The sequence below is a fragment of the Meleagris gallopavo genome, chromosome 5 (genome assembly GCF_905368555.1).
Source record: "Meleagris gallopavo chromosome 5, MGAL_WU_HG_1.1, whole genome shotgun sequence".
In the NCBI taxonomy this organism is placed as follows: domain Eukaryota; kingdom Metazoa; phylum Chordata; class Aves; order Galliformes; family Phasianidae; genus Meleagris; species Meleagris gallopavo.
In genome coordinates, this window is record NC_139408.1 from 37,831,618 (window position 1) to 37,854,029 (window position 22,412).

General features: G+C 44.1%; 2 protein-coding genes across 4 annotated transcripts in view; one reads left to right on the forward strand and one right to left on the reverse strand.

The window, feature by feature from the left end:
* Positions 1–20,732, forward strand: part of ZC2HC1C (zinc finger C2HC-type containing 1C) — a 52,157-nt gene extending 31,425 nt beyond the window's left edge. For 2 of the 3 annotated variants that reach the window (XR_014883657.1, XR_014883656.1), the window contains exon 5: positions 230–4,112. The gene's annotated coding sequence lies outside the window, so the exon portion shown is untranslated. Of the gene's footprint in view, positions 1–229; positions 4,113–10,935 lie in introns of those variants that run through there. The other variant, XR_014883658.1, reaches the window with a different exon arrangement.
* On the reverse strand, positions 3,789–20,177 carry TMED10 (transmembrane p24 trafficking protein 10). Its single transcript, XM_085225337.1, has 5 exons — positions 19,962–20,177; positions 16,057–16,177; positions 11,662–11,735; positions 7,421–7,547; positions 3,789–6,042 (listed from the first exon to the last, which is right to left on the reverse strand). Exons 1-5 carry the CDS (start codon positions 20,175–20,177, stop codon positions 5,921–5,923), a joined length of 660 nt encoding a protein of 219 aa, XP_085081463.1. The 3' UTR covers positions 3,789–5,920.
* Positions 20,733–22,412: the final 1,680 nt, after the last annotated feature.

Sequence of the window (22,412 nt, forward strand, 5' to 3'; positions counted from 1 at the left end):
CTTAGACAGCTGCCCCAAAGATGACGGTTGGCTGTGATGGACTCACACTTCACATCACAAATGACACCCATCCCTTACTGTGCCACTCCTGATCTGTGACGTTTTTCTCTGAGATGAAAAACTGAAAACTTCATAGATAACATTATAAAGACAGAACTGCAGTAATTGCTCTGTTTTAAGAAGGTATTGGCAACCTTCACCTTAAGTAAACTATCTATTTTCTTCATAGGTAACACACGTTGCCGTGATGCCGGTGTTTTGTGTTCAAAGACCTACAGCCACCACTACAGATCAGGAGGCTGTTTCATGATGAGAAAAAATCACTTTTGGATACCTGACCCCGCAGTCACAGGGGATTTCAGGAGCTGAGGGGTAAGTCCCTAAAACCAGGCACAAGAGAGCAGGTTGGCTTCCATCTCATACCTTGCAGAAGGTTGTTATTGCTCAGTGTGAACCAAGGGGGGGTGCACCATTACAAACTTTTATTTTAAAAATGAATAATTTGTCCACTAAAATTTACCTTTGCCATACAAATACTTTGTCCTTAGAAGTAGTAAAAACGGTACTGCAATTTTTGGAGGGAAAAAAAAAAAAGAACTTACACATGAAAAAGCTCAGACACGTTCTACTAAGTAGGATTCCATCCTCCCACTGCAAAGAGAGTACCTTTCTAAATGCAGTGTGAACCAAAATATAATTAGAATAATAAATAAAAACTAATGCTCCAGAGGCTCATGGAATTGAGATTAAAGAGCCTTGAACAGCTGTTTAACACCAGAATACTGATTGAAAAAAATCAACATTCCTTTTCCATATTTGAAAAGTACAGTTATCTTGTCCATTACCTGCAACCATGACACAGCTGCCATAAAATGACCACAACAGTACCTACCATAGGTACAGCCACTGCACACACACCTCTGATTTTCCTATGCTTTAAAGAGCTGTGCAGTAAGACACACAGCAAGATGCATGTAAAGCATGCAACAGATAGGGTCTGATTTTTGGGTGGTGCTGTGTGGAGCTGAGAGTCAGACTCAATGATGGGTGCCTTGCAGGTCACTTCCAACTCAAAATACAAACAGATGCTGCCCATGGAGATTCACTGGCATGTGGATGAAGAGTAAGCACCCAAGTTAGCAATTTATTTATTATTTAACTAAAGTACTAACTGAAAGAAACCACATGGTCTAGAGGTAGCATGCCATTCTGTCTCTTGCTAAACATTGTACAAAGATCAATTTGGACTCAGGTAGGTACACTGCTATTTAAACTAAACCATAGTGAATGTGAGCCTTAGATCAAGGATGTCACTGAGGGGTTTCAGCAGTCAAGACAGTATTCTGTTTACATTACTAACATAGGGAAAGTGCAGTCCACACTGAGAAGGAAGAAATGAAAAGTCATCCACATGGTTAATTACAATTAAGACACCAACACAATGAGACCCCAGTTAAATACACATATAGCAGAATGAGCAGTAGTATGTGCTGTAGGGGTAAAGCTCTGCAGCAAACCAAACTGAAGTTGCAGTGCAATATAGCATCTGTCACACAAAAACACAGGAAAACTCAAAGGTGCCCACTCCTCTGCATGCCTCGTTTGTGTGGCAGGTATGGGGATAGTGTGCCCCAGAGAACCAGGAGAACAGATCATGTGCTTAAAGGTAACCGGACCTCCTGGTATAGCTTATGGAAAGATCACATCATGTAGTTGGTTTTTAAGCTCAGGGAAAACTACCTCAGGCATATCACTTACAAAAGGAAATAAGTGAGAGAAAACCACAGAAGTGAGACCGAGCTACGCAAGAGTAGTTCTATCCCTTCCTTTTTTGAGGAAGTTATTCAATGTTTCACTGTAAAAATTGAAATAAAACAAGTCAAACTGCTTACAACATAAGGAGTAATCAACGGCCAACATTTTGCAGACAGTTTGTCACTTCAGCTGCAGCTGAAACAGAGCTTCTAGCTCCTTCTATTGCGAACAACTTCCAGCTCAAAGCAAACACTGAACAAATGCAAAGAGTTTCTGTTTTGAGGCAAAAGCTTGGGCTCAGTAGTGTCCAGGCTTACAGAAAGATCCCAGAAATGTCAACATGTATTTTTTTTCTAAATCTCCAAGGAAGGCAAGCCTCCCAGAGCCACCGCACCAGCACTGGTGCTTGTTTGGGGGTAGGCAGATAGGCCTGATACAAATGTTTCAGGTGGGGTAAAGGAAGCAGACAGAACTGAACTGCAATGGACTTCACATGCCCAGCTTTTTTCAGCTCTAAGAAATGTACCCAGTTCAGATCTGTGCTCCCTCCTTCCCACCAAACTTTGTTTGACTTCAGCAAGTCAAAGAGACTTTGTTCAATGCCGGCAGAGCTCTGACAGATTGCAGCAAGATAAGCACAGCAGAGGGCGCAGCTGAAGCGCTGAGACAAATTCATGTCCTAAAACTGCAGCGGGTAAGAGAGTTTTCTCGGATCTCTGCAGTAGGACCTTATGAAACACGCGGGCAGGAATCCCCTATAGACCTTGCCAACCAGTTGGCAAACCAGTTGGCAAACCAGTTTGAGTCAGAAGCCCCTCAGCAGCTGCTCCACAGCTAAACACACTGATCTTGCCAGTCAGGAGACAGCACAGGTGTTGCACACTTGGGTTGTTTCTCATATCTCTGACCAACTTGCGAGAAATGAGCAGCAGAGTGTAAAACGTCCTCCTCCCACAGCACGCACACAGCAGCTACGCTGACAGAAAGGAGGGAACACGGCGTTATACCTTACTTAGGAATGCTCACGCGCTGTGTAAGCGGTGTGCTAATTAAATTGTTAGTCACATTGACAAGTGGGTGGAAGAGGCTGAAAACCTCTGATGCAGTTTGCCACAGGCAATTATAGATTTAATAGCGATGCATCTGTCACACACAAAGATGGGCTTGGACCCAAGTATCTGCAATAGCTCAACTTTAACCCACTTCCCAGAAGTAAAATGGAATGAACAGACTGCTCTGCATCCACAGCACAGCACAGACCCACCTCCAACCTACCGCATGGGAACAGCTGTACAATTTCACATACAAGTATTCACCCAAGCAAGAACTTGTAGACATTAATTCTTATCCAAAGATCTGGGAATTTCCACTCTAGAAATTCTGATATTACAACCTAGTTATGTAGAACTTAGAAGGCCTCAGTTCTGCCATGTGACATCTCACTTGGTCACTGCACAACAAAAGGATCACTGGCTCAGCAGAGGTGATCTGACAGCAGAAGCAAGTAAATACCTAATCACTCCCTTCACTAAGCATCTGTCACTCACAAGGACTAACCCACCTGCCTGACAATTTAAATTTTCCTCTCAAGCACAAAACTGACAGTAATTTGTCTTAATGAACGTGGGAACAGACTGTGAAAACTGAACCTTGTGTCCTATGGCACCAGCCCTATTTCACTATCAGCCACGTGTGAAACAAATTGGCAGTCTTTAGACCTCTCCACATAGAGGGAAGATGATTAGGAAGAATGGAGGGAAAAAAAAGGAAACAAAAGGTAACTTCTACTAGCAACACCTTTTGGAATGACCAGCATTTGTTGTGCCAATCCCACTGCTAGGAGAAACCCATGCACCTGGCACCCCACCAGAGCCTTTAGCTCTTAAATTTTTCAGAAATGAACTCTTGCTGGAAAAACCTGAAGGCATGCCAGGGGGTCTGTGTTCCTTCTGCTTCCTGACAGCTCAGCCTGTAGGAAACAGCAGCAGTCAGTAGGGACGTGCACAAAGGACAAGACACAAAGACAACTGAAGTGGATTTTTTTCCCCAAAGAAATTTTATTTGAGAAAAATCAAAAAAATTCCCCAACCAGTCATTACAAGGTCAATCCGTATAAGCCTCCCACATCTGTTCCCCATAACCACACCAGCACAGTGAGGATCAACGTGCAGCACTACAGCGATGATACCGTAACAGTCACCTGGGGAACTTAAGGCTTCACCACCATTTTTGAGAAAAAGGTATGTTTGTATTCTGATAAGGACAGGGAGAGGATGTCATAATAGACAAGACAGGGAAAGCCCCTTGCGTGGACTGTCTTCAACTTGTATAAAAACAAAAATCAAAATACCTTAACAGATCTACAGGCTTCAAACTGCAAGACCTAAAGCTACCTTCAAATGACTTGTAATTCAGTCCTGTGGCATCACTGCTGTTCTGCACTGTAACAACTTTCAAAAGTGTACAAGGTTAGCATGGATGCAAAGGGAGGGGAGTGGACTTGGATTCTTAGCATAGCTTTACAAAAAATAAAAATTAAAATTAAAAGCAATATAAGCATTTGCCAGTAGAACAAACTACTCCAGGATCTCAGCAATGGCAAAGAAGTGAACTTATTTAGATGACTGTATGTCATCTTTTCACCCTCTTTCCCATAGCTTCACCCTGGACAACTGTTTCCCTCCTGGTAATAGATCAGATTCAAGTTAGAAATCATGAATGCTTTTTTTTTTTTTTTTTTCCTTTTTAAAACATGGTAGGCTGGGCCTAGGGCTATGATAACCTTTTCCCATGTCAGAAGGGTCGAGGCACCTGAGACCAGAAAGCTGTGCTGCCGAACCATTTCCTCTGAAGAAATGCAGAGAAGGCTTAAGAATTTTAATCACTGCCTAAAAACTGCAGCATGCGAGTCCAAAAAGTTAACCTGTTTTTCCTTAGCCTTGCTTATGCAACACAATTGCATGTGGACAGCTGAGAAACTATGAATGGCTGCTTGCTCTCACTGTGGCACCGCACAGAGTAACAGTTTGGTGGAGGGCACAGTTCAGACACCCCTCAGATGTAGCATTAGCTACTCTGCAGTGCTTTTCAAGTTCATTCATGTCCTTCCAACAACTCCTCTGCTAACTTGCAAAGCAACCCTTGCATCCTCAGACCTCAAAGTAGGGTACAGGCCTTTGTGCCGCACAAAAGTGACAGCAACCCACCTTGCTTTGATGTCTCAGAAAATGAGGTCTAGCCACCTGCCTGCTGAATAAATGTTATACTGTTAGATGAGAAAAGTCTCCTGCTCAATTTAAAATCAAGTTTCTTAGCATAACCTGCTTCAATTTGCTCTGTGACTGTATCTAACTGAGGCCTCTCCTCTGCACAAAAGGTCACCAATGACCACGGCTTTCAGAAAAACTGCCGCATCATTTTGGAACAAGAGAGGCAAATCCAACACAAGCACATGGAATAAGGGGACCAAGGCTGGACAGCCAATTTAAGCAAAGCAGGCTTCTCCTTTCCAAGTTCAAACATATTACTAAACCCTCCTTCCAAGGCTCTCCCTTCCTCCACACTGAATCATCATATGCTTAAGTGCCTCGACCCATCAGCATAAAAACTCCAGCTCCCACAGGGAGAAACACCGAGGTCCGCGACAGGGACCAAACCTTGGACCTTCCTCCAACCTCAGCCCCTGCTGGAATGATGAACCTATTGTCTTGTACTCACCTTTATTCGCATGAGGCTTAGATCTCAGAACGGGGAATCCCCAGCACTGCCCTGGTGCTAGCTGCACAGCACCTAATGCTGGATCAGGTGGCTCAGAGTAACATTACAGTCACAGACAGATGGGAGACATCATCAAGCCAAGATTATAAGAGGAGAACAGACAGTGCAAAAGCTTGCTGCAGCTGTCATAGAAAAATCATTTTTATTTAATCGCTGACCCAGGAATCCCAAAACCCACCACAAGCTCCCCAACCCTTAATATCCAACAGGATTTCTGAAGTCCCCAGTTGCTTCCAATGTTTATGCTCCCCTCCCCTTTTAGGGTTCAAGTTCCTGCAGAATAGCTCCAGTCAGCGAGTGTCATCTGTGAGATGGCTCTGGGAGGACATGGCTGGGTTCCAGCAGTGTCCAGCTGGGGCTGTGAAGAGGGGGAGGAGGACTTGTTCCTTTACTCAATCAGTTTCTTGGCCTTGAAGAAACGACGCAGGTAGAATACCTGCCAGGTGGCCAGTCCAATGAGACAACACATGGAGAAAATGCTGAAGTACAGAACCCGAGTGTTTGTTGATTCTGAAACACACAAAATACCATCACATGGGAGTTTGACATCATAAAATGCTCCTTAAGAGGGCAACATTCCTAGGATTATCCTTTCCCACTTCTGGAAAATCTTCAAAGACAAGACATCGAGTGATGTAAAGGCACAGTTACACAGGCACCAGCAATACTTGAAAATAAATGCAGAGGGAACAAGGTTAAATTATGGTTAAAGGGCAACACTAAATAGTACAGAATAGTTCACATTATGAATGAAGAAAAAGAAAAAAAAAGAAAAAAAAGAAAAAAAAAGGAAAAAAAGAAAAAAAAGAAAAAAAGGAAAAAAAGGAAAAAAAGGAAAAAAAGGAAAAAAAGGAAAAAAAGGAAAAAAAGGAAAAAAAGGAAAAAAAGGAAAAAAAGGAAAAAAAAAAAAAAAAAAAGGAAAAAAAGGAAAAAAAGGAAAAAAAGGAAAAAAAAAAAAAAGGAAAAAAAAAAAAAAAAAAAAGAAAAAAAAAAAAAAAAAAAAAGGAAAAAAAGGAAAAAAGGAAAAAAAGGAAAAAAAGGAAAAAAAGGAAAAAAAGGAAAAAAAGAAAAAAAAAAGGAAAAAAAGGAAAAAAAGGAAAAAAAGGAAAAAAAAGGAAAAAAAAAAAAAGGAAAAAAAAAAAAAAGGAAAAAAAGGAAAAAAAGGAAAAAAAGGAAAAAAGGAAAAAAAGGAAAAAAAGGAAAAAAAAAAAAAAGGAAAAAAAGGAAAAAAAGGAAAAAAAAAAAGGAAAAAAAGGAAAAAAAAAAAAAAAAAAGGAAAAAAAAGGAAAAAAAAAAAAAAAGGAAAAAAAAGGAAAAAAAAGGAAAAAAAGGAAAAAAAAGGAAAAAAAAGGAAAAAAAGGAAAAAAAGGAAAAAAAGGAAAAAAAGAAAAAAAAGGAAAAAAAGGAAAAAAAGGAAAAAAAGGAAAAAAAGGAAAAAAAGGAAAAAAAGGAAAAAAAGGAAAAAAAGGAAAAAAAGGAAAAAAAGGAAAAAAAGGAAAAAAAGGAAAAAAAGGAAAAAAAGGAAAAAAAGGAAAAAAGAAAAAAAAGAAAAGGAAAAAAAGGAAAAAAAGGAAAAAAAGAAAAAAAAGAAAAAAAGGAAAAAAGGAAAAAAAGGAAAAAAAAGAAAAAAAAAAAAGAAAAAAAAAGGAGAAGAAAAAGGAAAAGGGAAAGCAAAAAAGAAAAAAAAGAAGAAAAAAAAAGGATACAAGAAGTGAGCCATGAAGGACTAAGTGACTGCTTCAAAAGAAGAGAAATATGAAGAGCATAGAAACAGAATAGGCAGAGGCCACTGTGATTGCTTGGTCACCAAATGCTATCCTAGTCATAAATTCAGTGGCAGTGAGTCACTTAGAGCTCGAGTCCTCCAAAGGAACATGCTGTCTCTTACCATTAGTGTCCTCCATTTGCTCTAGCAGTAGCCTCATATAAGCGAAGTCCATAACATTGGACTCTGAAAGATCCTCCAGGCGTCTCAGTTCTACTTCTAGAGGCTTCAACTTCTCCACTTTAGCAATCTAGAAAACAAGATAGTCAGACAGTCACTAAGCCAAAAATGAGAACTCCCACATGAGCTTTTACTGCCAGTTTGAACCACTCCTTCTCACATACTCCAGATCTGGGGGATCTTTCCCCTTAGGGTAACACCTTTGCGAGCCAGAAACTACCACTGCATAAAACACTACCACTTCTCCCACCTGTTCCTTAAAGCACACTTAGGTCTACCCCTCCTACTCAACAGAGAAGCACAGTACGCACACATGCACATTTCTTCCTTATTCAGCCTAAAGTTCGTTTATTCACAGTTCGCTTTTGATGAGTGGGTAGAAGAGCCTGCCAGATGGCTAAACCTCTAGTGAACAGAAGACACAGACCAAGATACAACTGACAGTCACTTACATGTGCAGTATAGTTATACATGCACACTGCATATTAGCATTGAGACTCACATGCTCACATGGCTAAATGTTGCCATGTGTCCCAGAAAGTCAGGGCAGCCTGACTCCTGACAGCAGTGGTTTGATTACATCCACAGGCACTCAGGGCTTTTTAGTTTATACTGTTAACCTCAAGGCCAGCAGAACAGAGCCACTCTGAGCAGAGATCACACACCACAATGTACTCCACCAGATGACGCTGTTGGAATATCTATGAGATGGGTTCCATTTAAGCCAGTTAAAAAAATTTAAAAGCTTCCCCTCATAAAATCTGGTTTTATGGGACATCACTTTTGTGCAGATCATGCAACCTGCAAGTTACAGACTTGTATCTAAGAGAAAAATCAACAGGAAATTCAGTTAGCACAGTCCACAACAGTAACTATTTGAAGTTGAATGTATAAGCTCAGCTTTTGTCCTGACTAAACCTTAGGTAAAGTTGGTGACACAAGCACAGCACAAAGGGAAGCTAACCGCAGATCCTGCCACTACTACAGTATTATCCAAAACATACATTGTTTTTTGCGTAGAATTTGTCACTACTTTTGAATGCCCCCACCAGGAACGACAGACACTGTGTCAAAACATCACACAGTGCAAGAAAGACACGCTATAGAAAATTTATGGTGCACGTTTGGGTCAGACTGGCTCTGAAGCAGTGGTCTCAACACTGTGACTCAGAAACGAGGCCAGGATGGCATCTCTCAGTGGTCCAGATACTCTCAGGCAGACAATAGATGGCGCTCAGGGAGCAGGCATCCCAAAATGTTGCTACTGGAAACAGTCTCAGGTTTCAGACCTGATCTGAAGAGACACTCACGTCCAGGACACTGCTAGCTAATCAAACACTTCACTGAAGGGTCTCCACATGACACACGGAACTTGGGAAGCAGCAGGCCCTCAAGCAGTCATCTGAGTATTTTTATGCTGAGGTGAGCTGTGTATTACAGTTCTGCCAACACAGCAGAATCAATTTGGAATGCACGTATGAGGAGGTAGAAGGAAACAGTAGGTTAAAATCCTTCTAATCCTCCTGTCTTCAAGTCAAGAGGCTGTACAGATAAAACTCTGGGGCCTGGATTCATACCTGTTAGCAGAGCTTTGCTAAAGAACCAGCACTAGCGGAAATATGCCTATGGCCTGCACTCTGCTGACACAGCTATAGCAGCAGGTCTGTAGCACGCACAAGGCCTCAGGCATCACTGCTGACAAAGTCATAGGCAGAGCAGCTCCATTATCCTCCCGGATGGTGCTCTCTCATATTCACAGAAGGCTAGAAAGGGAGAAACTTGGGCTCACCTGCTCCATCCTGCACTCCCTTCAGCTACTCTTAATATCTACAGGTAGAAACACTGGATAGCTAATTTCTCAGATACAAACTTTCTCATTTCTAGTGCAGCCAATGTGCAGCTGCTCCAAGAGTTTGTAAGAAGCCCCCTAGGCCTCATGACAGTGAAACACCATCCTGGAAGACACAAGTACATCTGGGCCGGAATAACAACTGAGGCAACAATGCCACTGAGCTTCTCAGTGGGGCCTCTTAAATATGCAAAGCCTAACTCCCTAGCTAGAGGGACCATAGGCAAGAATCAGCAACAAGTTGCATACCTGCAAAGGAACCTCAATCCCCAAGCCTTCCTGGTGTTCTCTGAAGAGACCTTTAGCTTTTTCCTACCCTCATTTCTAGATACTGAACGGAGAAAACTGCCCTATCTCAGAGAACTAAGGTCTGGCAATGCCATGCAGCAGGTCATTAAGATTTCCTAACCTTAACATCACCAAGTTGCTTTGCCCCAAGAGTATCTGCAGCTATGAAAACTTATGAAGCCAGACTGGGATGCTATCCCTCCTCCCACTGCCTATATCCATGCACAAGCAGGTCAGCATCACTGACCTTCAATCAACACTCTTCATCAACTCTTCTTGTAGCAGTTCAGCAAAAGGAACTGAAGGAGAGGGCAGATCACTGATGCACTACAGGACACAAACATCATAAGCAAGAGACCCAAAAAAGACAGCAATTCCAGGAGAGAACTCTGGGCAACAGTCCTCCCCAAGACCTTGCAACAACCCTTCAAGTTAAAAAGCATGGATACTACAGCAGCCTGGGGCAGAGAAAAACACACTGCAAAACAGTGTGACTGAATATCGATAGCAGTTATAAAAACAGGAGATGAGTCTGAGCAGGGTATCTGCAAGGGATTCAACAAGGCTTGGGACAGTCTGTCACACAGAGGTCCTCAAAAATCAAGAATGCCTGCTAGCAATGCCTAGACCTGCAATCAAATGGGACTGCAAGCCTAAATTCTTCTTTTCCCATGTTTGTCCCTGGACCTTTACCTTTGGTATAATTACACTGGAAACAAGTGTAATGCATACTTCATACTTGCTTTTATGCAAAGTTTTATCAGTATAACCAATAAGTTGTACAAAGTTGTTCCAACAGAGGTTCTCTTTGGTACAATGCTTCTAGGTAACACTCCTCCTCCTTAATGAGGGCTACTCTAATGTACCTCAAGAAGTACCTTAGACTACCTCGATGTAACTCAAGAGTATGCTGCAGGGTTGATTTAAAGAGATTCTGCACATGCAGTCACCAGAATCTTCCCAGTTAAACTCTCAGGGGTCACCCTGTAGGATTTCAACATCTTTGTAATATTTCAACAGCTGGGTTAGCCAGGCAGCTGGCCCAATGATTGCTTTGCTCTTCCCTGACCTCAAGCGGTTTTTATTCTTCATGTAAGACGGGGTCCAGCCAGGGATGAACAGCTTCTCCAAAACACAGAAGAAGGATATAAAAATTCCTGCCCAATCATCTGAGAAATTCATTACTTTTCTAATTGTTCCTATATGCAGTGTCCTTTGCTATCAGCTTTCTATTCTCAGACATCTCCTAGTCTGTTTTAAGCAGTGAGCATAGCAAACATTTGCAGGAACTTTTCTCCACTAACAACTCTGATTTTCTCAGGCACAGGTTTGTCTGGAAGCTTATTGACTCCAAATTCCAGCAAGCAAAAAACATAGCAGCAGTCATCAAAATTCAGCATCCAAACCAGCCAGAGACTGTCCCAGCCACAAAGCAATTGCTATTCTGCACAGCTGCTCCTGAGTCTAAGAAAGCTATGTCCTGCTAAGATGGAAACATTTAAGTTTTTATGCCTGTTCCCAATGTCACACCTTCAAACCAAACACCCATCTCACACCAACTACTACTCTGCTGAATACCTTCACACTGATGCATTGCCAGTTCTTACAAATGCACGAGTACCACTTCAGGGCTGTCACACCAGTACATCCTACAGCAAGGAAGGTAATGAATGTAACAAAGCAACATGACCTTTAAGAGGCTCCGATATTAACCTAAAATGCTCTCCAATGCTGGGGCAGGGGACACTGCACATCTCAGTATCTCATTGCTTCTAATACCTCTGCCCAGAAGCTGGGTCACACTGTCCTGGCAAAAATATTCACACATTAGGCTCTGGTTTACAGAGCACCAAATGAATTTTAGCTGATGTTAGTCTTTTTTTTTTTTTCCCCTCTTGCATACAAAGCTTCACTAGAACAGTAGGTTGCAGACAAGCTTTCATCACCGCTGGGAAAACAGCTTCCCATCACAAGCCCCAGATCTACAAATAGCACCACGTGAGTGCTGGGAAAGGGAGTTTGAAGAGCAGGCAGCCAGGGGACATACCTCCTCGTAGTTCTTTGCTTCAACTCCATGCTTCATATCCAGAATCACGAGCTGGTCCGGCATCCTCCCTGTTCCTGGAAGCATAATGAAAGGATTCATTGTGTGAAACAGTGAGCCTGCCAGGAAATCACCAGCTCTCCCCAGTGCTGAGAAAGGACTCACAACATCCCGCCCCTCCATGTCTGCAGCTAACTGCGGAGGCAGCACAGTCCAGCCTAAAAATACAGAGACTACAGAATAAATCCTGGCTGAAGGAGAGCCTCCCAAAGATAATGGGAACAAGCTGTAACCAAAAGTGCTAAGTATGTGTAGGATGCAAGTTGCTGTAAAAACTGCAAAGGATTAGAAGAGCAATACCAGCTGCTATGAGACATGCTGGCTAAAGGCAAATCACTGGGGGACTGATATTCAACTGGGAAGCCCACGTTCTTCCTTGCAGGAAGTGTACCAATAACTTATCAAGGTTACTGGAGTTATAAATGATTTTACATTTAGACCAGAAGGAAGAAAGCTTCTATAATCAAGGAACGTGGCATATGAGGACTACTGACCTCCTCATGCTACAGCATTGCAGAAATTAGGGCAGCATCTTTTCCAAAATGTCTTTTCAGGGAACAAACTGACCAGATGTCTTAAGATCCACAATGCTAATGCAAATCTCGAGATACCAGGAGACTAATAAAGGCTGCAGTCAACAGCACAACAGGTTAAAATCTTAACTTTTAAGGCTATGGAAGTCTATATCTAATAGCTTTTTTGTTTGTTTTAAATGGCTATTAACTATCCTATCTGAGAATGTGCACAGGAAAGAAAAAAAAGAGGCTACGCATTCAAGATACTCTAAAGAATGTAGCACGTCAGCTGACCTGAGTACGTTCCACTATACCACCCACCAAGGAAATGTCTGTACATAACACATTCCTAAATCCCAGCACTCTGAGGTATATGGATGTCCTCAGCTAGCTGCCAGAACAGCACAACGTTTGAATTCACTCACACTACAAACTTCAGAGCCTTTATCCAGGACCATGTCCAATACTCACACTGCCTGAGGTGACTGCCAGGTGGACAATCTCTCAGTTCACAAACAAATTCAAAGTACAGGTTACAAAGGGTCGCTCCAGTCAGAGCTAGGAATGTATTCCAGACCTTCAATACAGCGCCTCTTAAGTTTTTTCTCTACTCACTAAGCGGCTCTTCCAACAACAGAGTGGAATCACCTCCAGGTTCTACTGCTACCAGCGCATGGAATAATCTCCTAGCAACATGGCCCATATCAACTACAAACTATTACTTAGATTTCCTAAGGGATACTGCAGCCCAAAAGTCAAACTCAGCTACATGAGTCTACTGAATAAACTAGGATTAGGATGGAACTTTTTGGTTTTCTTATACAAGGTCAGATACCACAAGAATAAACTTAAAACCCAGCACTGTTCTTTAGCAGACATGTTGACTACAACCACTCAGTGCTCCTTTCTCCAGCCAACAAGCTTTGACCACCTACGCCTTATATCAGCATGCCTGGAGACTGGTAGGCAGGGTAGCCAACAGTAGCTGCAGAAAAAAATGCAAAGCACACAGTTCAGAGAGAGGTTTTTTGTGTGTTTAAATTACAGCAACTCGGGTGTTCAGCTGGAGCTTCCAGGAAGGGACGAGAAAGATGAAAAGGCCAGCAAACAGGAAAACAGAACTGGAAGGATTCAGTTGTCAGGCTGGAAGGGAGAGATGCCAGGAGGCAGAAAGAAAGCATAAAAAATGAGAGCTGCTGGGTGCAAAGGGACGGAAAGCAGACGTTCTGCATGAGGCTAACATTGTCAGGGATTGTCCTGGAAAAACTGAAGCTGCACTTCTAGAAGCGTTCTGAGTACAATGCACAAGAAGAAGCTTCCTTTAAGCCTGTCAGATCCTCCCTGCTCCTCCTGCAGCTGGAGCTCACCAGAGCAGAGCAGATCAGCAGCAAAGGAAAAACAAATAGTAACTACAAGAGGTCTTGAACTAAACTATCCAACTGATAACCACATCTCCCACTTGAAAGTGTTCAAGAGGCCAGCTCAAACAAGCACAGAGCTGTTTCCTGGGAGACAAAGGAAGTTCCTAATTTGCAAAGTCAAATGATAAACAAGATAATCGAACTGGATGTCAAAAATGTTTCACAGAGAAATGGCAGAATAAATAAGTCATTAAACACGAGGTTGAGAAACTAAAGATTAAAGAACGAGCAAAGAATTAAAGATGAAGCAGGCGTCTTTATCCTGCGGTGTAGTGATAGGACAAAGAATAACGGCTTTAAACTAGAAGAGGGTAAGTTTGTATTCAAGAAGCACCCTAAGACTGCCTGCACTCTCGTAATATGTACCTTCTACACAGCATCTCCTTCTCACTTCTTCTTCCTTATTTCTGTGGTTAAGGATTGAGAAATCCCAGTTGCTTAGATCCTTCAGGGCCCAACGGCTCCAGGCTTCCTCTACCAACAGTTCTCCTCTCCCAGTACTCCACCAACATCCTCCTTAGCTGGAGCATTAAAAGTCCTGATTGCCTACTTGAAGAAACTATGAAAAAATAAAACCTTTTGAAGAGAAACACGGGGAGAAAAAAGATCTCAGTCAGTTGTCTCATTCCCTTGCTTGCGTTATAGAGGAACAAGGCACTTCTTGCGACATAGCTACTTCTTTCTAATTGACTTCATCAAGTCCTGCAGAAGATCAGGCCTCACGGTGCCACCACTCTTACTTCAACATTTCTGTGATATCCAACACAGGCATGGGAAATCTGGAGATCTCCATCATGCAGTATCTATCATTAGCAAGGATTATGTCCCCCCCCAAAAAAAGAAACTGGTAGCTCAAAGGGACCTAAAGAGAAAGCCTTCAGAAGAGGATCCAGCTGCTGAATTGAACAGCTCTAGATTTTGGCACTTTGATCCCCCCACTGGTCACCAAGTAGAAGCTGGATTTAGAAATATTTTATCCTCATTGGTGCCAAAAGCTTTAATATAAACTTTCAACAAGACAAGGGAGCCAAGGAACAAACCTTTGATAGAATCAAAAGAGCTGTTAAGAAGCTCAGTCTAGGCAAGAAACCTCTGGTCACAAGCACTGAAAGTCTAGACTCAGCTAAAGAAAGAAGACTTTTCCACTTCATTGTGTGACCACACGGAAGCTAGAAAGGATTTATTGCACTGTCTGGAGACCTCCCAAACACCCAGGTGTTGGACAGTATATAGCAGGAGTGACTCTCCCACATGAGTCACTAACACCTGCATGTCTTGATGCGTTAAGGAGCACTGAGAAGCCCTACCACCTTTGCAGTGCAATAAAAGCAGAACCCATTTAGAGTCACTGTTTCATCCGAAAAACATGATAGAAGAGGTGCTACAAGCCAGATGCCTCTTAATAAAGATACCTTTTCTGTATCTGAAAAGTTCTCTTCAGCTTGCAAACTATTTGCATGTTATTCATGGAGCAGAACAGCAAAACAGATGCTGCATTTCAAGAGATACGAGGAATGCTGCTAGTGACTGCTCTGTAAAGAACTTTGAGATCTTCTAAGATACGACACGGGAGAAGTGGCTCCAGGGAGCAGAACTCCGACAGCGTGTGAAAAGATGCAAGCACCTACAAACTTGCACATACTTACTCAAAGCAAACCAGACTGAAGCCTATGTCAGCTGCTTTCAGCACATCTGTTCTGAAGCTAAGCCCAGCCATCAAAGCAGCACATGCGTCAGGCTCAAAGGAAACGAGCACTGAGGCTTGTTAGGCAACCATCCCTGCAGCACAAAGGCAATACTGACGCCCTGCTCATTTCCTCTTCCCTTTACTGACCACTCAGCAGCTATGGGTGCAAACTAAGGCCACGCTCTTTGATACACACACAGGAACTCCAGAAAACAGTTGCTAGCCTAACAGGATTGCTGCAAAGTACATATTCTATTGAGATTACATTCCACCAAAGGAGGGGAGTGGGTCAACAGGACAGAAAAACTATGTCCTGGAGATGAGGGTATTCTGCTTTGTCCTTGCTTGACTGCAGGATGGCAAGAACCATGAAAAGAACAAGAGAGATGTGTTTTGCTCCTTGCTACCACCATTCATAGCAACTGTGGTAACCTGTGTAGGAGGAACACACTTCCCCTTTCTTTTTCCTGTTACAGAAGAAACCTGAGCACTCTATACAACAGCCACAGAGGAATACTTAACTTCCAAATGCAACACAGACAGCAGATATTCTGCACCATGGAGAATACACACAAACTCCTGAAACACAGCTTTAAAAGTCAAAATGTTCTGCAGACTATGTTCAAGACGACTTTACACATACCACTAATCCAAACATCCACATCTACACCAACTTCATCAGAAAGTGAAGGCAGCCAGTAGTTCTTTCACTTACCCACAGGAAGCTTGCTCTCAAAGCAGGCCTCAAACATGTCATAGTCTTCAGTGGTGAAGGCAAACTTGCCCTTAGTTGCATCCTCTTTAGCATACAGGATGTGCCCCGCTGAGTCAGTTATCTGTAAAAGAGATAACAAGAGTAAGGAATGCAGTTTTTCACTGCCATAGGCTCACACTAGAGTTTTGGCAGCATGATAAGTAAAAGAGTTCTCCTAGCCTCCCTAATGGATCAGATACTTTGCTTTTTACAGTTTTCCTCCTTCCTGGCAACTACATCAAACTCTCTCCTACTCATCCTCACTAAGCTGACAAAGTCAGAGTGCTTCTCAGGCAATCACTGACTCTTACATTAAAACAAATATACAAAACATACAAAAAGAAAAAGAAACAGAACAGAAAAAGAAAACCAACCCAAAACTGAAAACCACACTCATTTCTTTTCCTCTTATGACATCTGAATACAGACTACATTTAGGAAGTCTAGATGCATGAAGTGTCAACCGCTGCCTTCTTTTTGCAAGTAAAATTTATAAATTCCCATAGTAACAAGTACAGAGAAGCCTTATGGGACAAAAAAGACTAATTCCCCACAAGATGAGATGGAGAAAGGCACATCTATTTCTCTAGAAATGAATGATCAGTGCAGGCCTGAGTTACGCAAGGTCTAGGTGCCAACATCCACAACAGTCACTTCAGAGGACAATTCAGACTGCACAGAGAGAATAATGACTACTTTGCACCACGTCTATGAAGCTACTAAGAATAGATAAAAACAGCACGTCTACAAAAATGCTCCAACCAAGAGTTAAAAAAAAGACACACATTACGTGGCACAGGCTCGAGAATTATTGCGCTCACTTAGGAGGTCCAATCAGTTGAAATACATTGACCAAGAAGTTGGGTGAAAAAAAAAAAAAAAGGTATTACAAAACCGTGTGAAAATCAACAGCGTGCTTTCCACTGGAATGTATCCCAGTTTCCCTCAACAGATACGTTTGAAAAGCTTGGAAGTAATTTCAGAAGCACAGAAGACAGGTACACAGAGTATTCTGTGTACAAGGAAGATAGGTTGGCCATTCTCCTTCCCTTCACCTTAAACAGAAAAACAACTGTGCAATCTAACAACTTGTTTCCCCATAAGAAATAAAACAAACCATACAGAAATGCTACATACCCAACACGATTTTTGGGAAACACTCCTGTTTTCCTATCTGAGCACCTAATTAACTCCCCAGAGGATACCACTGAGGCCTACCTTCTACTAAGATTTGGAACCTTCTGATGGAAAATGAGAGCTGCTACACTAGACAAAAGAAATAATAAACCCTCAAGCCTTCAGGTGTAAGACAGTAGGAGAAAACTTCCTTTATGTAGTGTATTTCATAATTGTCTGTTACAGGTTTTGTTGTAGCTTCCCCTGCATCATGTGGTATTTGTCAGCATCTGAGAACAACACGGAGCACTGCTGCGGTGTAGCACTGCAGTTCCTTTCCAGAGCTCTACCCGTACTCCAGCAGCATGCAGATACACACCCATCCAAAGCAGGCAGGCACAGGCAGCTGTGCTGCTGTTCTCCGTGCAGCTGTACACAGACCGTATCCTGCTTGGAAGCCACCAAACTACTGGAAGCATTCAGTTCTAGCGAGCAGATTCTTCTGCAGTGCAGGACAGCCTGCATTTGGCCATGGCAAAAGAGCTTGGATTCTGGTCACGGCACACCATTCAGCAGTGTAGTCCTGATTAACCAAGATACTGATGGTGCATCTGGGCTGATATCGTACCATCTGCACAGCGGGTTCTCAGTCCCAAGAAATGGTGACAAGGACACAGTAAAGAAAGCTTTCAAATGACCCCATTATGTTGCTCCCTTGGGGCTTTCCATAGACCAGAGCTAATCTTTAGCTAGAGGATATCGTGCAGCTTGATCAGTTTCTGTCCTTTATAGGTCTAGCAGCAGCCTGCTCATAAACAGGATTTCAGACAGCCAAATCTCTGCTATCTGCTTCTATCAATATTGAATGCTGTTACCCAAATCAGCCAAATGCCCATTCAGCTGGGCGTGCGGGGGTGGGAGAAGCTGCTAATAGCCCAGCCAGAACACTTGAGGGGGAGAGGCTGTCCTGAAAAGGATTGTTCATGATATTCAAACGTTATTTACAGTAACACAACCCTCCACAGACACGGCATTGTTCGCCCTTGACAAACAGCCCAGCAATTCCCCAAGCCACCAGTCCCAACAATGGGACTGACGCACGTGACCGGGCCCAAGCGAGACGTCAGCCACCCATGGGCCTCCCTCCTGGAGCCAGCTGGCAGATTGCGCAGATTCCTCCCAAACAGAGGGTGCCACTGTTAGTGTTGGAGCATCACAAACACAAAGCTCAGCCCATGGACAGGAACCATACCGAGCACAGCCAAAATTAACTACCCTACGCCTACGCTCCGTGGCCAATCCAGGGACTGCAGCCAGCTGTCCAATGTGGGGGGAGTGAGACCACCTGCAGGTACAATGCCCACAGCTAACCTTCCCCCAGAAAAAAAGATACAAAGAAAAAGCAGGATGCACCTAGTGCAGGGGCTGCAGCACTTCCAGCAGGTCCAACATGCTGGGAGCCATCACATACCTGAGCCGTAAGAAGGGGAGCAGGAATAGCAGGGACTCTTATTTCTCCTTTATAGCTTTTTGGAATAGTAACAGAACATTTATTTATTTTACATCAAATTGATTTTAGAGCTCCTTTTGTGAGCACTCCTATTTGGATACTTGCTTCAGCAGCAAAGCCAGACCCCAGCATGGGATTTACTGCCTTGCCACTTGCCAAGACCACTATACAAAAAGGCAAGGTTTGGAGGAGATGGAGCCGTAGCAGGACAACAGGCAATGAAGGTGCCTGACAAGAGTGGTAGGAATATGGCACTCAAGCTGAAATACATACATCTTAGCTGGCAAATATTAGAGCAAGATTGTAAAGCACTACAGCTGTATGTCTGTCTATACACAGACAAATTTCCTCTTACAAATGATGTAAGATAGCAGAAAAAATATATTAAAAAAGAAAAAGGCTTCCAAAGCAGCCTGCTCTGTCCTTAATCAAATACAGCAGCCAATCTCACAATGCCTCCGAGCATCTGAGCGCAGTGCTGGAGAGGCAGCCTGGTTTCAGCAGCTCTCCCACTCTCACCGTGTAACACTGCCATTTCTGGGCCCTGAGCAGCCCACCCTGTCACTAAGTGCTGTGTGCTAACTTCTGAAGGCTGTGGGAGCTTTGACAAAGGCACACAGAGAGCTGCTAACAACCGATGACGAAGCAGCAGACCTTACACAGCTAGCTGGGAAATGTGAAGAAATGCAGGTTGTAGGCAGAAATACTCAAGGTGTGTTTTAATAGCTGCTCGTCACATCGACAGGAACATTCTCAACGCTGCTCACCCTTCCCCTGCGCGCAGAAAGGTGCTTTAGGCTGTACCCTGATAGCTCCTTCTGCCGTGCCAGCGGCGGCAAGCCAGAGTACGTCACTAAGCCCCGCGAGCCATCCGGATAAGCTCAGCACGGCCGCACACGAGGCGTTCCAGACCCCCTCCCCGCTGCTCCCTGCCCACGCCGCACAGCACGAGGCAGCTCCGCGAGAGCCACGTCACTGCGCTCCTTCCCTCCGCCCGGTGCCAATCAGTGCCGGCCCAGCACGGCCCCGCACCGCGGCCCGTGCCGGGCCCCGCTCGCCCCACGCCGCCGCTCCGGGAGCGGCCCCACGTACGGAGCGCCGTCCGGACGCTGCCTCCCCGCCGCCCCGCTCCGGTGCGTCAGCGCGGCCCGGCCCGGCGCAGCGGGGCGGGGCCTCCACGCCGCCCTCCGCCCGCCCGCCCGCCCCCGGCCCGCTCCTTCGGGCGCCGCCGTGGCCGCACCTTGAGGTTGGCGGAGGGGCCGCTGGAGGAGCCCGGCGGGGCGCCGATCTCGTACTCGCCCGTGACCAGCGTGTCGCGGTGGATCTCCTCCCGCAGGCACTTCCGCGCCTTGCCGGGCAGCTGGAAGGAGATGGGCCGCGCCGGGCCCGCCAGAAGCAGCAGCGCCAGCAGCGGGGCCAGCCTGAGGCGGGGGCGGCCGGGCGGCGGCAGAGGCATGGCGGCGGCTCCGGGTTCGACGGGCCGGCCTCCGCCACACGTGACCGCGCTGCCGCCTGCGTCACGGCGGAGGCGCGCGGGGCGGGGCGGGGCCCGGCGGCCGTTGGCGTTCGAATGTGCGCCGCGCGCGTCGCTGAGGCGCTGTGGGGGTGGGGCGAGCGGCCGGTGCTCCGGCCCGCGTCCCGTCAGCGTCGGTACGGGGCGGTTCCGTGTGAAAGCACGTCTCTTACCAGCGGGCTGTGATATCGTTCAAGGAATCGTCAAAGCACCCGTTCAGATACGGCGGTGCGCGCTAAGGATACACAGACACGAACTCACAGGGCTTTCCCTGCGGTTGGATGCTTCCCAAGTCTCTCGCTGGAAGATGCACTTGCTTTTTAATTACATACCTATATATTAGAAATTCCTGAGTAATTTCTCCGTCTTCTTGAGCCAAGAAAAAATTGTTGTATCAGATTCTCCCTTTGGATCCGCACCGTGCAAATACCATATGATGGTGACAGAGGCATACTGGTGTTTCTGACAGCGAATAAAATCATAATGATGGTGTTCAAATGACTTGGAGGCTTTTGTCCTCCTTCGCCAGCGTATGGTCAGTTCTACTCTTAATATTTTGGTGGCATATCCTTCGGGCATTGTACTTTTTAGGGAGGTAGCACTACGTAACCCTCCAGCTGCACTACACCGGAGCCACACAGCTTTGGGCTGCTGCTCCCCTCCCTCAGCATCCCACTGCACACTGGCACCTTGCTCTCCCACCGGGCAGTGCAGAGATAAAAGGCTGAACACAAGCCTGAGGAATGTCAGGGTTTGGGCTATAAGCTTTCCATCCCATCCTCTTCGTTTCTATGGCCTTTGCTGTGCGCTGCAGGGTAACTTGGCTTGCTGCAGGAAGAAGGAAAATTTCCCAAATATGTAGTTATGATGAACACGCCTGTGGTCAGCTCCTGCAGTTGACTGTAAATGCTTGGGTTTGTTGAGATGCAAGGAAGGGTGGGAAGAAACAAATGAATAGTTATGTTGCTAGAAATTAAACAAACAACAAAACTCTTTTATTTCTATTAGCTTGACTGAAGTAAAAATACAGTTTTGTTTTTTACTTCTGTATCTTAAACGTCACTCTTCCTCTCTCTTTGAGCAGAATTTGACTTTAGCAAGATGCAGTAATCAAGAATCACTTCAAATTTCAATCTTAAGAGGCTTAAACCGGTGGACTTCATGTCTCAGTGTTCACATGCAGGTCAAGATAAGCCAAGCCTTGCCCACTGCGTTTTAAAGAACAGCTCCACTCTCTTGCACCCATAGGCTCCTGTCTACTGAGAGAGTGCGATAAAGCCCTCCATATGAGGAAATGGAACTTAAGCTCTGCTGTGCAGTAATAGAAATAGCAAACAGAACCCTCATGAATAAAAGCCCCTCTTAAGTTCCATTTAAACAATATTTTAGGGGAACACAATTTTCCTTAGCATAGCATATATCTTATATGTGAAGGTCAGCTGTGCTCAAATATTCAGTCCATTACTTCATGATTTTCTGGTCATTTGTTGCACATCTCAATACATCTTTGTTTCTTTTAATCAGTTTGCAAACCTTTTCCTACTTGGACAATTGTGTTAGTTTGAAGTTCAATCTTAAAAATAAATAAATGTTTAGCTGTTTCTGCAGTATGTCAAAGTATATTTGCACAATGAAAACATTTCTTCCATTGCAGCACTTGAGGCAGAAATAGATACTATTTCACAAGCTTTAAGAAATATGGATTACTAGAATCTGAAGATATGAAATGTTGTAATGTCCTACCACCAAGTTCCGATGAGACATGTACAGCACGACAAATCTCTCCATGCTGAACATTCCTTATACCAATCATATGCACCAGTCTTCTAGCAAGATTAAAACACTCAATAATGTCTTATTTTGGGGCAAACATTGGAGAGATTGTCTTATTCATGTTGAAGTAACCTCATTTTCTAAAACCAAAATGTTTAGTCAACTATTGATGAGAAAATATTTAACAATCCCTTCCTATTGTGTCCATTTCATCATGGTACATTTTTAGATGAGTTACATCTATGACCGACAAATTTATCATCGTTTCTGTTTTAGCTTCTCACGTCTTATAATGCATTATGTTTTAAACTGCCAAACACACATTCAGTTCTAATTATAAAATTGTATCATATGTGGTTTAGTGCGTTAGCATGTTGCGAAAGAAAGTGGTCCCTCTTCATTGCA

What these genes read in the sequence shown, in the direction of transcription:
- TMED10 (XM_085225337.1), bottom strand. Translation starts at nt 20,177, where the DNA reads ATGCCTCTGCCGCCGCCCGGCCGCCCCCGCCTCAGGCTGGCCCCGCTG. An exon ending in TGAGAGCAAGCTTCCTGTGG is followed by an intron (nt 11,736 to 16,056) that starts GTAAGTGAAAGA and finishes TTATGCTTCCAG; the next exon opens with GAACAGGGAGGATGCCGGAC. An exon ending in AAGCAAAGAACTACGAGGAG is followed by an intron (nt 7,548 to 11,661) that starts GTATGTCCCCTG and finishes CTTGTTTTCTAG; the next exon opens with ATTGCTAAAGTGGAGAAGTT.